Raw genomic sequence first — 13,642 nt, forward strand, 5'->3', positions numbered from 1 at the left:
CTTACAAACAACTATTATGTGAACAAAACTACTATACTCTCTTTAGCCACTTTGTTGCGAGAGTATAAAACTAAGGTACACACAGCAAGCCGGCTTACTGGTGTAGCTGAAAGATTCGCCAATAATAAGGCACCTGAACTGGACGGCATCCCAATCAAAGCTCTAAAAAATCGCCATTAAATACAACTCCGACCCGTTCACAGAAGGGTGTTTTCCAAAAAATATGGAAGAATTGGTTCTTCTCCACAAGCCAAACAAGCCTGCCGAAGAGCCAATCTCGTACCCACCGCTATATATGATGGACACGATGAGGAACATATTAGAACGAATGCGGTGTTGAAAAAGAAATTATCCAAATAGAACATACAGTATGTCAAGAATGAGTTTACACATTGTAAATAAACAAATGTTTTCACTTTCCATAGCAAAATATGTATGTATGTATATTTCCTTTGACTTTTAATTCTATGTTGCTTATTACTAAAAGTTTCATGAGAAACACGCTTTTGCGTGTTACAGAAACCAAAATTCAATATATCCCCAACACAATATAAAGTTAACCGAAATGTCCCAAGGGTGTTTTACAAACGGATTTCGAATTTGAAAAAAAAAAAACAAGTAAAGAAAGGCTAAGTTCGGATGTAACCGAACATTTTATACTCTCGCAATTTATTGAAGAAATTTTATTAAGATAACGCACAAATTTACCCATAAATTCGGCATAAAGTTTAATAGAATAACGAAAATCGTCCTATATAGTGTATGAGGGCTGAGATAATTCCTGAAACGATTTCATTCAATTTCACCAGCAAGGTACACTATATCCAATACTACACGCTCACTTAATTTTGCTAAGATATATCACATATTAACCAATACATATATACGTAATAAAGCCCAACGAATTTTTGAAAAACCTTTAATTAGGTATATGGGAGCTAGGGGATGATATTTTTGCAAAACCTATAATTATGTATATGGGAGCTAAGAGATGTTGTGACCCGATTTTAATAATTTTTGGAACAGAGACACACTATTGGAAGAAAACAATTTCCTCTGAATTACATTAATTTAGTTGAGAGATTTACCCATATTTTCGGTTAAAATTTAACCTTAGGCGCTGAGTTCAACATGTTCGATATCTGGGGCCTTGAAAAGTTATAGTCCGTTTTCGACAATTTTTTCACAAGTGATGCCACAGATCATATACTGTATTTTTGTAAAGTTTTATTTCGCTATCATCATTGGTTCCTAATGTATATGTATGTTATAAAGTGAAGGATTCAGATGGAATTCAAAAGTGAGTTATAAAGAAAGTAGTCGTGGTTGTGAACCGATTTCATCCATTTTCCACACATGTCATCAGGGTGTCAATAAAATATTATATACCGAATTTCATTGAAATCTGTCGAGTAGTTCCTGAGATATGGTTTTTGACCCATAAGCGGGCGATGCTACGCCCATTTCCCATTTTGTAAAAATATCTGAGTGCAGCTTCCTTCTGCTATCATTTCTGTGAAATTTTGTGTTTCTGACGTTTCTCGTTAGTGAGTTAACCCACTTTTAGTCATTTTCAACCTAACCTTTGTATGGGAGGTGGGCGTGGTTATTATCCGATTTCTTTCATTTTTGGACTGTATAAGGAAACGGTGAAAAGAAATGACTGCAGAAAGCTTGGTTTATATAGCTTTATTGGTTTTCAATATATATATAAAAGACCTATTTGGGGTGGGGTCACAACCACTTTTCCAAAAAAATTACATTCAAATATGCCCCTCCCTAATGTGATCCTACGCCAAATATATATAATGCGATCCTAAGTTCCAAATTTTATTTTCATAACTTTATTTATGGCTTAGTTATCGCTCTTTATGTGTTTTTGGTTATCGCCATTTTGTGGGCGTGGCAGATTCCTCCCATTTTCGAACTTAACCTTCTTATGGTGCCAAGGAACACGTGTTCCAAGTTTCATTAAGATATCTCAATTTTTACTCAAGTTACAGCTTGCACGGACGGACAGACAGACATCCGGATTTGAACATTACTCATAACCCTGATCACTTTGGTATATATAACCCTATATCTAACTCGTTTAGTTTTAGGACTTACAAACAACCGTTAGGTGAACAAAACTATAATACTCTCTTTAGCAACTTTTGTTGCGAGAGTATAAAAATATGGAAATTAACATAATTTTGGTGAATTTTTTTTTGGCGATTGAAAAAATAGTTAAAGTTAACCTTTTAGAGCGGTACGTGGACGCTCAACTTAGCCGAATGTTTAACTTTCTCGCGAGATAACTTTTGCGCGATTCTACTGCATTTTAATACTGTTATATTGCCTAATGTGTTCAATATTTTAATAAAATTAAGTGGACATGCTTTCTAAACGATATTGTGATTTTGCACTATGTCAAATGTCAAATATCATTTGAAAAAAAAACGACACCTTTTTTTTATTTTTTTATTATTCGCTTTGGACAACAAAACCTGTTTGGACTTGTCAAAAAAAAATATTTAATAATTTTTATCTTCTATACATATAAAGTTTTAATGTCACCTCGTTTTTCCGGGATTCACGTGTAAACTGCTTTCAATGAAATTTTGCACACGTATGCAGTTTGATCCGACTGAGAGATATGATACCTTATATATAAAATTTTAGTCAACTGCGTATATATAAAGTCGAAATATATATGTATGTATGTATATAGTCTATACCTTTTTTCATATATTCATAGATAATAATTTGAATGTATTAAAAAGTTAAACAATGTATAAATTATCCACAGCGATGTGTGGCCCGGTCTACTAGTTTTATTAAATATCGAGGATGCGAAGAGTACTACCACAGTCGAAAATGCCAAACCGGTATCAAGTGTTTGTGTTTCTATTATTATACTCTCTTAACATGTTTGTTCACATAATGCCTAATACAGACATATGGTTTCTGTACTACGATATGTACTACAATAAAAGCTCAAGAAAACATATATGTACCAGCATAGTAACACACATGTCGTATTGTACTATGTTTATATCCATTAGCTAATGCAAATAAATTCAAGCAAAATATAATTATGAATAACAGGCAGGAAAATTGATCCTGACTTAGTTACAACTCCAAGCAATCTTAAAAAATTATTGTCCATTATAATTATTACATATTATTACATATATATTACATACAAAACGACAAAACATGCTACGACATGAACATGCACGAAGATCTGCCAAAAAAAAAATGCTGTATGAACCAAATGTAGAGAAACGTTTTTTGTTTGCTATTATTAAGTATATTTCTGAACCTGGGAACTACTGGGATAATGTCATATAATGGGTCGAGAACAAGAAGATGTTATATTTCAACAACTGGCTAACTAGAGTACGACACAAGGCATTATTTTCATTAGAAAGACACAACATCATTTCGATTATTTTTATAGCACATCTTGATACATATGTATTCATGTCGTAGCATGTTTTGTCGCGCAGTTTCATGAGAAATCTGAATGTTGCACTCTTCCTAGAACTCTTTCGTAAGAACACTAATCGAAATTTTTGGAATTTGGTTAAGTTTTCGAAACATTAAGCATTGTACATGTCCACTTATTTATAATTTAGGGCCTTTTTCTGGCTTTGGTTCTTGTATTTCCATATTTTCCGATCAATTTTAGCCATTATACACTATTTAAAGGGTTAAAGAAGGGATTGCCGTTAGATCTCAAACGTTTTTACCCCATTGGGGATTATGGGGCAATAGTTGGACCTCTTCAAACTAAACCCTTTGCATGGAATATTAAAAAGACAATAATGGGTAATTCAGATATGAAAAAAGCAAAAATTAATCACCAACTAATTGACAAATTCATTGTAAAAGCCTTTGTGAAGAATAGGTAACGGTGAAGTACGGTTAACTGTTTAACACGTGCTTAACAAGTAAAATAATAGAAGTGTGTAAAGTTTTTCTTGACACTAACAAAATTGAATGATTTTTGTTTTTTGTTGTTCTTGGTTGGTTTTTGGATTGCTTTCGCAGCTTTTTTTGCATCACATCTCTTGAAATACTGTAAGTAACCATCCCTGATTCAAAAAATATGTTGAACTGAAGTAAAAAGTAAAAAATTTGGCTGCGGAAAGTGAAAAAGTGTATTTATTTTCTATGTGTAAACTGTTTCTTGACATACTGTACATATTACATATTTTTCACATCATTTTTTCAAATTTTGTTTTTTATTTTCAATTTAGTTTGAAATTAATTTATTTTCTGTATGTCAAAATGTCAGAAAACATATTGTAACGAAAATGACACCAGAACAAACTAGAATTGACAATCGAAATCGATAACTTGCCAGATCTATCTAGACATCGATATTCGTAGTTGCCAGAATGTTCGAATGACGATAACATGCTAGCAAAAGGCTGCCGGGCTGGCAGCAAGACACAGTTCTAATAAGAGAGTTGTCGAGTGAGGACAATTCTAAGGAGAGAGTTGTCGAGCAAAGTGTAAACAAGTTATAAGTTAGAGTTGTAAAGTAGAGTATTGAGTACTAAAGTGTTAAGTTATAAGGAATTAGAAATAAAGATTAGTGTATAGCCATTAAAGTGTGACTTTTATTTGACAATACAGTGATCGAACTCAGGGTAGAGTTTTAGAGTAAACGACAGATTTTTGGAAATCCGTTACAATTGGTGTCAGAAGTGGGATTGACAAATAAAATTCCATAGGATATAATGGTTAAGTTCAACGATTTAAAGATACCACAATTCAAAAAGGAGTTGGAACAACGAGGCTTGGCAACGAATGGGTTGAAAGCTGAGTTACAAGCTCGTTTGCGAGAGGCGATGGAAGAAGAAAACATCAACGTGGACGAATTTGTTTTCGAGTCATTGTTAGAGGAATCGACAACCAAAATAGAGGAAAAGGAAGATTCTCCAGGTTCATCAGAGGCATCAGACATACAAATGTTTTTGTCTGCATTATCACAGATGTCGTCGCAGATATCGTCACAGCTCCAGGCGAAATGAAGGAGATGAAAGCCCAAATAAAGGACCAAATAAAGGATCAAATGAAAGAACTGTCAACGGAAATATTAGCTCAATTTTCTTCACAGTTAAAAGGGGAGAATAAGTTCACATATTTGGATGCGAATGATACGTGTTTGTCAAGACCTTTTAAGGCACATGAAGAGATTTTGTTAACACAATCCGAAACGAATGAGTTGCGTATGTCAAAGCCTTGGGAAGCGCATGGGCAGATTTTGTCAACACAGTCGGAAGCGAATAGGGTGTCCTCACAGTTGGAAAAGCAGGAAAAGGAGTCAATGGATGTGACCTCAAATAGAGCAGACATGTTAAGACAGCTTGAAGAGCATGAAGTGCATGGAGAGATTTTGTTAACACAATCGGAAGTGAATGGGGTGTCCTCACAGTTGAAAGAGGAGAAGTCGATAGAGGTGACCTTAAAAAGTAAAGAGGTGTCAACACAGCTGGAAGTGTATGGAGAGTGTGTACCATCGCAGGTTTCAGCACAGGTGTCTACACAATTGAAGGAGCAGGAGGCACATATATTGACGCAGGTGACCCCAGAGAAGACAGACATGTCATGGGCAAAATATTGTGATATGAAGGAACGAAAATCTCAAGATGAAGCTCCAGTTGTGAAACGTCCAAAGAAAGATGAAATGTCTGCAGAACCTCTAGTCGCAAAAGGCACAGTGGAACAGTTTTAAGTTGGTGGCTGGTTGCTTATATCGAGTGTGGAAAGGCAAAGGAGGATACTGCTCCCGATCTCTCGTGGTTGTTCGAAACGATAGATCACCTAAAGTTTGCTACGAGATGCACAAAGGTCCAAGTGAAGGGCACATAAGAATCACGGAAACCTTGGGAAGGTTGAGGAATCAGTTTTGTTGGGTTGGTTGTCATCAATCAATGAGAGATTGCATTGCAAATGAGATGTCGAGTTCCAAGAGACATGGTCAGATGAAGCAGTACAGTTCGGGAACGCCATTGGAGCAATTTGCCATGGTTGTAGCTGGTCCATTACCTACCAACAGATCGGGAAACAGGAGTGGTTTGATTTCTATGATGAAGAAATTCCCAATTCTAAGCCAAGAGATTAACGAGATGGTGGATGTGGACATCAAAAGTTGGGAGATGTGCCAGAAGCTATGTGTCCGGAAAATATGTGAAGCTGCATCACATCCACGATCCGATATCATGGTGGAAAGATTCATCCGAAATTTGGAAGAGCATTTTAGTAAGCTGGTGGACAGGTATCGTCACAGATATAGAGGATGTCCATAAATCCATGTTCCTGGAATCAACGTCGTAGACCACTGCGAGGATAATTTTCGGTTACTGATTGATTTAAAGTTTAGGATTAATGCCAATGGAGAAAGAAATGCTAAGGAGGACAACAGTGTCCTAGAAGACGAGATGAAAGGAAGAAATGCTAAGGGTTTGGTTCTGGAAGTATGTCTAATCGGGACGATCAGACTTAAGTGGAGGGCAGTGTAACGAAAATGGCACCAGAACAAACTAGAATTGACAATCGAAATCGATAACTTGCCAGGTAGAGTTTTAGAGTAAACGACAGATTTTTGGAAATCCGTTACAATATGATTGTGACAGAAGCGATAACCGAAAACCTTTAAATTGCTATAACTAAGCCATAAATAAAGTTATGAAAGTAACACAGAGGATCACATTAGGAAATGTTATACAAATGAAATTTGTTTTGGAATGTGGGCGTGAACCCGCCCATTACTAAATTTTTTGTATACATCTTATAAACTAATAAAGAGATATGAACTTAACTTCCCGAAGTCATATCCTTAAATCACTGTATAATGTAGCATAGAAATGGGTGAAATCAGTTTATAACAACTCCTAAATCCCATACAATGGTTATGTTGAAAACTACTATTACTACGAAAACTTTAAATTTTATGGTAATGATGGTACAAAAGGGCTGAAATTTGAAATAGGCGTTGCTCCGCTCACTTATGTTGGTAACAAAATTCGGTTAGTAACATTTCCTTGACATCCCTATTCTATAGTTAATAAAATCGATTCACAACCATGCCTACTTTAATAATACTAATACTCGTATGTAAGTAAAGCACTAATGAAGATATCGGAAATACCGTATTTCTTGTGTGGCATGGCCCGTATAAAAATCGCCGAAAGCTACAACTTTTCAAAGCCACACATATCGTACATGAGTGCACTGCCGGATTAAGCCTTGGTTTGCAATAGGTTCTTAAGTTATGGTTATTAATTAAAACAAAACTGTTACAAATAAGCTTTTCTAGAAATATCACTTTCAATATCGGCTTCTTTAAGCCAATCTTACTCTAATAATAATATAAATAATAATAAACATACATATATACAAATAATAAACATATATACAAAATAATTTATGCTTCCATACATTTAGTTAAAGTAGATAGTACGTTATCAATAATGACAAAAAAACCTGAATTTCAGAAAGTTGGCAGGTGTTTGATTCTCAGCAAAGCCGTCGAGTGTAGTAGAGCCTGTGAAATGGTCGTACTTTGTATTCCGTTTACTTCGACTTGAAGTTTGTTGCTGATAATCTTCATAGCCGGTCAAATATTTGGCTTTTGTCTCAAAAATGTGGATCGCATTGCTTGGACGTAATCATGTAGGTCTTGATCAGATGACTGCAGCGAAACATTAGTCGCTTGCAAGCATTTTAGAATTCTGTTTATAATTGTCATTATTCCCTCTAACTTACTCATTGTTCCACTATTCCATATGCTTTATTACGACACTCTGCTTTTTGTTCCACATTATTGAGAATGTCCTCCAAAACTTGCTTAATAGTAACAAAACCATTAAAATGCCCTCATATCATATGATCGGGCTGACCACCTAGTGTCTGATAATCTTTTCAAAATCGGAATTTTTGGAGTAGAATCTTTCAATGCCTTCGTAAGAAGACCCCATCGATAGGCAGAAGCCAAAAAAAAAATGTATAGATGTTTTCATTGAAATTGAAGAAAAATAATGCTTCTTTACACCAGTCTAGTGCTCACTTAGCAACCGAATTTAATTAATCTCAAAACTGGTAATATATTCTGAGTACTTATTCATTGCCTTGATTCGTGCTTGTATATTTTATACCAATGTTATGGTTCAAAAGTCATTATATTACGGTATGGAAATTTTAAATCTGATTATCTTGAAATTGTATTTTCACAAACCGCTCGTCATGTAACACTAAAGTTATTACTTTTATTTAAAGGTTTATTATTACATTTGGCTCCATATTGATCATTAAGCACTATTTGAAGATGCATACCGTAATTTTAATAATGGAAGACATATTGTATAGGGTTACATACGAGTCAAAATCCGAATGTCTGTCCATCTGTCCGTGCAAGCGATGACTTGAGTAAAAATTGAGGTTTCTTGATGAAACTTTGTAGACATGTTCCTTGGCCCCATAAGAAGATTGCTTTCATAATTGTGCGAAATCGGCCCACTGCCACACCCACAAATGGCGATAACCGAAAACCTATAAAGAGCTATAACTAAGCCATAAATTAAGCTAAGAAAGTGAAATTTGATACAAACTATCGTACTAGGATGGGGCATATTTGGATGTAATTTTTTTGGGAAAGTGGAACTTTGCACAAATACTGCATTTATAGTGTGTCATCGCTCTTCTAAAAATCGCCGATATCGGACCATAAGTTTTCAAGGCCCCATATATCGAACATGAGGATCTTAGAGCTTCGAATAAGTTTTTTTTTTACCGAAAATATAGGTAAGTATCTCAGATATTTTTAACACTTTGAGCCCCGCGTACCCACCCGTGGTCATTTTTTTTCTGCACCGGTGGACCGCATGCTGACGAAGGGTTGTGCTTTAGTTGACAAGCTGAGACCAAAATTTGTTTACTTAGTTTTATTGATTTTTTGCGATATTTATTTTTGATAAACCAAATCCATTTTTGTTGTTTTTTTCCTGTTTTTTTTTGTGACCACCGGTGGTCACGATGTCCCATAATGAAAATCCACCAATGTCCACGGGTGGTCACATTGCCCCAAATCGTCAAAACATATAACCACCAGTGGGGCACGCGGGGCTCAAAGTGTTAAGAAATTCAGATGGAATACTTTTATCCTAATAATATGTCTCCGTGCTAAAAATAAGTAAAAACTGGTCATAACTTCATCTTGCTCCCATATATGTACCTAATATTAGGGTTTTCAAACTTTCAATAGACTGTATACCAATTAAATATATAAATTGCGAGAGTATGAAATGTTTCGTTACATCCGAACTTAGCTCTTCCTTACTTGTTGTTTTTGGCAAACTTAAGAATTTTCTTATGTTATAATATGGTTTCATCTTACCTTGTATTTGGTGGTACTACAAATGTTAATGCCATCGAGAGCATCAGTGTCATCATTTTTCGGTGTATGACTGCCAACAAACGACATTTGCTTTTGTAGTAATGCAGTATTATTTGCGTTATTTTCTGTAGCAGGCATACTAGCACTGAACATGGTCAAAATCGATAAACTGACAACTGTTCCTCATAAATCCGAAACGATATGTTGGCTATGAGGAGAACTTATTTATATTATGGAAATTACATCAGAATCCATAACCAAACTGATAAACAGCTTATATTGCAATTTTTATATAAATAAAACCAAATTTTCAACCAACTGATGTTTACATCTTTCTTCTAATATGTTATTAAGTACTTTTCTGTTCTGTGCATTCACACCAATTCGTTTTTGTGGAAAGCTTTCGCCCAAATTGCTCACGATTAAAAGTAAAGAAGCTTTAAAAGCTTCTATTTAGTAGCAAAATAACTTTCAATACCTAAAAGCCAAATAATTTGTGCTTGGCAATACCAATATTTTCTATGCCCATGTCCAGTACATGCACATGCACATACAACTAACAATAATTACAACTAAATAATGCAATTGGTTTACGTTACGTTATTTTTGTTCTAGTTTGGATATACAGTTGAACTTCCCTAATTCGAATCACTATAATCCACAAAAAAACTTCGACTTAGAGAGACTACGAGTTATAGAAGGTTTCATTAAAACATAAAATTTTTCAAAAAGCTTGAAATAAAGATGTCTACTCAGTTTTATTTATTTACTGCCAATAAAGCTTTATGTACTTACGTTAAAACATGTGTTCTGTAATTTTGTTCTATTGTTTGGCTCTTAACGTCTGTATCCTATGCCTTTGGAAGGGAATTTGTATGAAATTGTACTTCATTTGCCAATTCCAGGGTTCGAGTTATGGAAAACTTCGAGTTATAGAAATTCGTGTTATGGAAGTTCAACTGTATTTACTATACTTTATTTGGTTATACTGCTCTGTCTGATTCTTAAATTTAGTGAAAATGTTACCTACAAATACTTTGTCACTAAAATGTTTCAACTATTTCAAAAATATATCTTAATTATAAGCAGTTTATTACTATTTGATATGTTTGCTCTTTATCACATGACATATATGCAGGGTTCTCATTTACTACTCTGTAGCAGCAAAATTTCTAGAATGCTATCGCTACCGCTCTCACTTTGTCGAGAGCCACAGCATAGCATAGCATAACAGTGTAAAAGTATGTGTTCTACTCTGCTCCGAGTATTGTTAGGTAAAAAACTATAGCTGGAGCAGGAGCAAAAAATTAAATTCTGCGCTATACTCTGGCGTAGCGGTAGCAAAAAAATGAGAGCGGTAGCACAGCAGAGCTAATGAACATTTTTTATGTGCTACAGCTCTCGCATGTGTTTGTTATTTTTTCTTTTTCTTCCGAAATATTTTCGAAGTATTGCACAGAGCTGTGTAATATACATTGAAGTACAGTAGTTTTCCGAAATAACTTATATTCGTTTTAACGAAAACCGCTTATAACGAAAAACCAAATTTGTTACATTGAGTACGTTAAATAACGAACATCGGAGATTTGTAAGTACTCGGTTTAGCGAACAACATGAAGAAGACATATGAAGAAAGAGAAAAACACACCCGCTCCAGCTATAGTTTTTTACCTAACAAAACTCGGAGCAGAGTAGAGCACATACTTTTACATTGTTATGCTATGCTATGCTGTGGCTCTCGACAAAGTGGGAGCGGTAGCAAGAGTAAAATGAAATGCTACGAGAGTAGTGTATATATGTACATATTTAAAATCGAACGCGAAGACGAGAAGAGTTGTATTCGAATGTCAATATGTCCGTGGAAGCAATAACTTGAATAACAAATTGAATGTATCAAAACCACATAATATATTTTTATAGAATATATTTATTATTTATCGCATCATAAGATGAAGTAAACAAAAACCAAATTCGAAATAAATATGAATTTTATAACAATAACTATTTCTTAGGTTCCATATAATATTATATAATTATACATATATATATATATATATATTTGGCGTAAGAACCGCTTTAAGCGATTATAGCCGAATCCACCAGAGCGCGCCACTCATTCCTCCTTTTTGCTTTTTGGCGCCAACTGGAAACATCAAGTGAAGCCAGGTCACTTTGCACTTGGTCTTTCCACCGGAGTGGAGGTCGTCCTCTCCGCGGCTTCCTCCAGCGGGTACTGCATCGAATACTTTCAGAGCTGGAGTGTTTTCTTCCATCCGTACAACATGACCTAGCCAGCGTAGCCGCTGTCTTTTTATTCGCTGAACTATGTCAATGTCGTCGTATAAATCGTACAGCGCATCGTTCCATCGTCTGCGGTATTCGCCGTTGCCAATGTTTAGAGGACCATAAATCTTACGCAAAACCTTTCTCTCGAAAACCCCAAGAGTCGTCTCATCGGATGTTGTCATCGTCCACGCTTCAGCGCCATACATCAGGACGGGAATAATGAGCAACTTATAGAGTTTGATTTTGGTTCGTCGTGAGAGGACTTTACTTTTCAATTACCTACTCAGTCCAAAGTAGCACCTGTTGGCAAGAGTGATTCTGCGTTGAATTTCAAGGCTGACATTGTTGGTGTTGTTAATGCTGGTTCCTAGATAAACGAAATTATCTACAACTTCAAAGTTATGACTGTCAACAGTGACGTGGGAGCCAAGACGCGAGTGCGCTGACTGTTTGTTTGATGACAGGAGATATTTCGTCTTGTCCTCATTCACCACCAGACCCATACGCTTCGCTTCCTTATCTAGTCTGGAAAACGCAGAACAAACGGCGCGGTTGTTGCTTCCGATGATATCAATATCATCGGCATACGCCAGGAGCTGTACACTCTTGTAGAAGATTGTACCCTCTCTATTTAGTTCTGCAGCTCATATTATTTTTTCCAGCAATAGATTGAAGAAGTCGCACGATAGTGAGTCACCCTGTCTGAAGCCTCGTTTGGTATCGAACGGCTCGGAGAGGTCTTTCCCGATCCTGACGGAGCTTTTGGTGTTGCTCAACGTCAGCTTACATAGCCGTATTAGGTTTGCAGGGATACCAAATTCAGACATCGCGGCAGCTTTAAATCGATAAAAAGATGGTGAGTATCGATTCTTCTCTCTCGGGTCTTTTCCAAGATTTGGCGCATGGTGAATATCTAGTCCATTGTTCGTTGACGGTGGGCTCTAGTCTTTCACACAATACGCTCGAGAAAACCTTATATGCGATATTGAGGAGACTTATACCACGGTAGTTGGCGCAGATTGTGGGGTCTCGCTTCTTATGGATTGGGCAGAGCACACTGAGATTCCAATCGTCAGGCATGCTTTCTTCCGACCATATTCTACAAAGAAGCTGATGCGTGCACCTTATCAGTTCTTCGCCGCCGTATTTGAATAGCTCGGCCGGTAATCCATCGGCCCCCGCCGCTTTGTCGTTCTTCAAGCGGGTAATTGCTATTCGAATTTCTTCATGGTCGGGTAATGGAACATCTATTCCATCGTCATCGATTGGGGAATCGGGTTCGCCATCTCCTGGTGTTGTACTTTCACTGCCATTGAGCAGGTCGGAGAAGTGTTCCCTCCATAATCCCAGTATGCTCTGGACATCCGTTACCAGATTACCTCCTCGGTCCCTACATGATAATGCTCCGGTCTTGAAACCTTCTGTGAATCGCCTCATCTTTTCATAAAATTTTCGAGCATTTCCCATGTCGGCCAGCTTTTCAGGCTTTTCATACTCACGCATTTCGGCCTCTTTCTTTTTACGTCTGCAAATGCGTCTCGCTTCCCTCTTATACATATGTATATGCAAAATAGAGATCAGTCTTCGTGGCATGCACACTACTAAGTTTTGCAAAGTGTTAGCTAAATTTTCTCCCACTCTGATATGATGGTACTTTTTAACTGCTTTATAATGTCATACTGCTTGGCATGTACATACAATTTAGCAGTAAGTATACCCTAAAAATCTTGTGGGGGGTTGAGATTCAAAGCTGGCCAATCCAATAAGGATATCTGGGTCTGAAAAATTGCTTTTGTAGCTCGAGCCACATGAATAGGGCGTTGCCTTGCTGAGATACCCAATTATCGATATATAAGTAAAATCTCAGTAAAAGGAATGACCTCACTATCTAGTAGATCAATGTATACATCGGCATTCACTTCAGTCGGTAAACGCACAAATGAGATTTGCTTTTAAGCCTCACCA

At 36.3% G+C, this 13,642-nt stretch overlaps 1 protein-coding gene across 5 annotated transcripts in view; it reads right to left on the reverse strand.

The window, feature by feature from the left end:
• Nucleotides 1-9,828, reverse strand: part of LOC105220076 (neprilysin-3) — a 307,341-nt gene extending 297,513 nt beyond the window's left edge. Inside the window, exon 1 of one of the 5 annotated variants that reach the window (XM_054226090.1) lies at nt 9,392-9,828. In XM_054226090.1, coding sequence (XP_054082065.1) covers nt 9,392-9,544 — 153 coding nt within the window. In that variant the 5' untranslated portion in view covers nt 9,545-9,828. The remainder of the gene's footprint in view (nt 1-9,391) is intronic. The other 4 variants (XM_054226088.1, XM_054226089.1, XM_054226087.1 and 1 more) reach the window with 4 other exon arrangements.
• Nucleotides 9,829-13,642: the final 3,814 nt, after the last annotated feature.

The sequence above is a fragment of the Zeugodacus cucurbitae genome, chromosome 2 (genome assembly GCF_028554725.1).
Source record: "Zeugodacus cucurbitae isolate PBARC_wt_2022May chromosome 2, idZeuCucr1.2, whole genome shotgun sequence".
NCBI classification, from domain to species: domain Eukaryota; kingdom Metazoa; phylum Arthropoda; class Insecta; order Diptera; family Tephritidae; genus Zeugodacus; species Zeugodacus cucurbitae.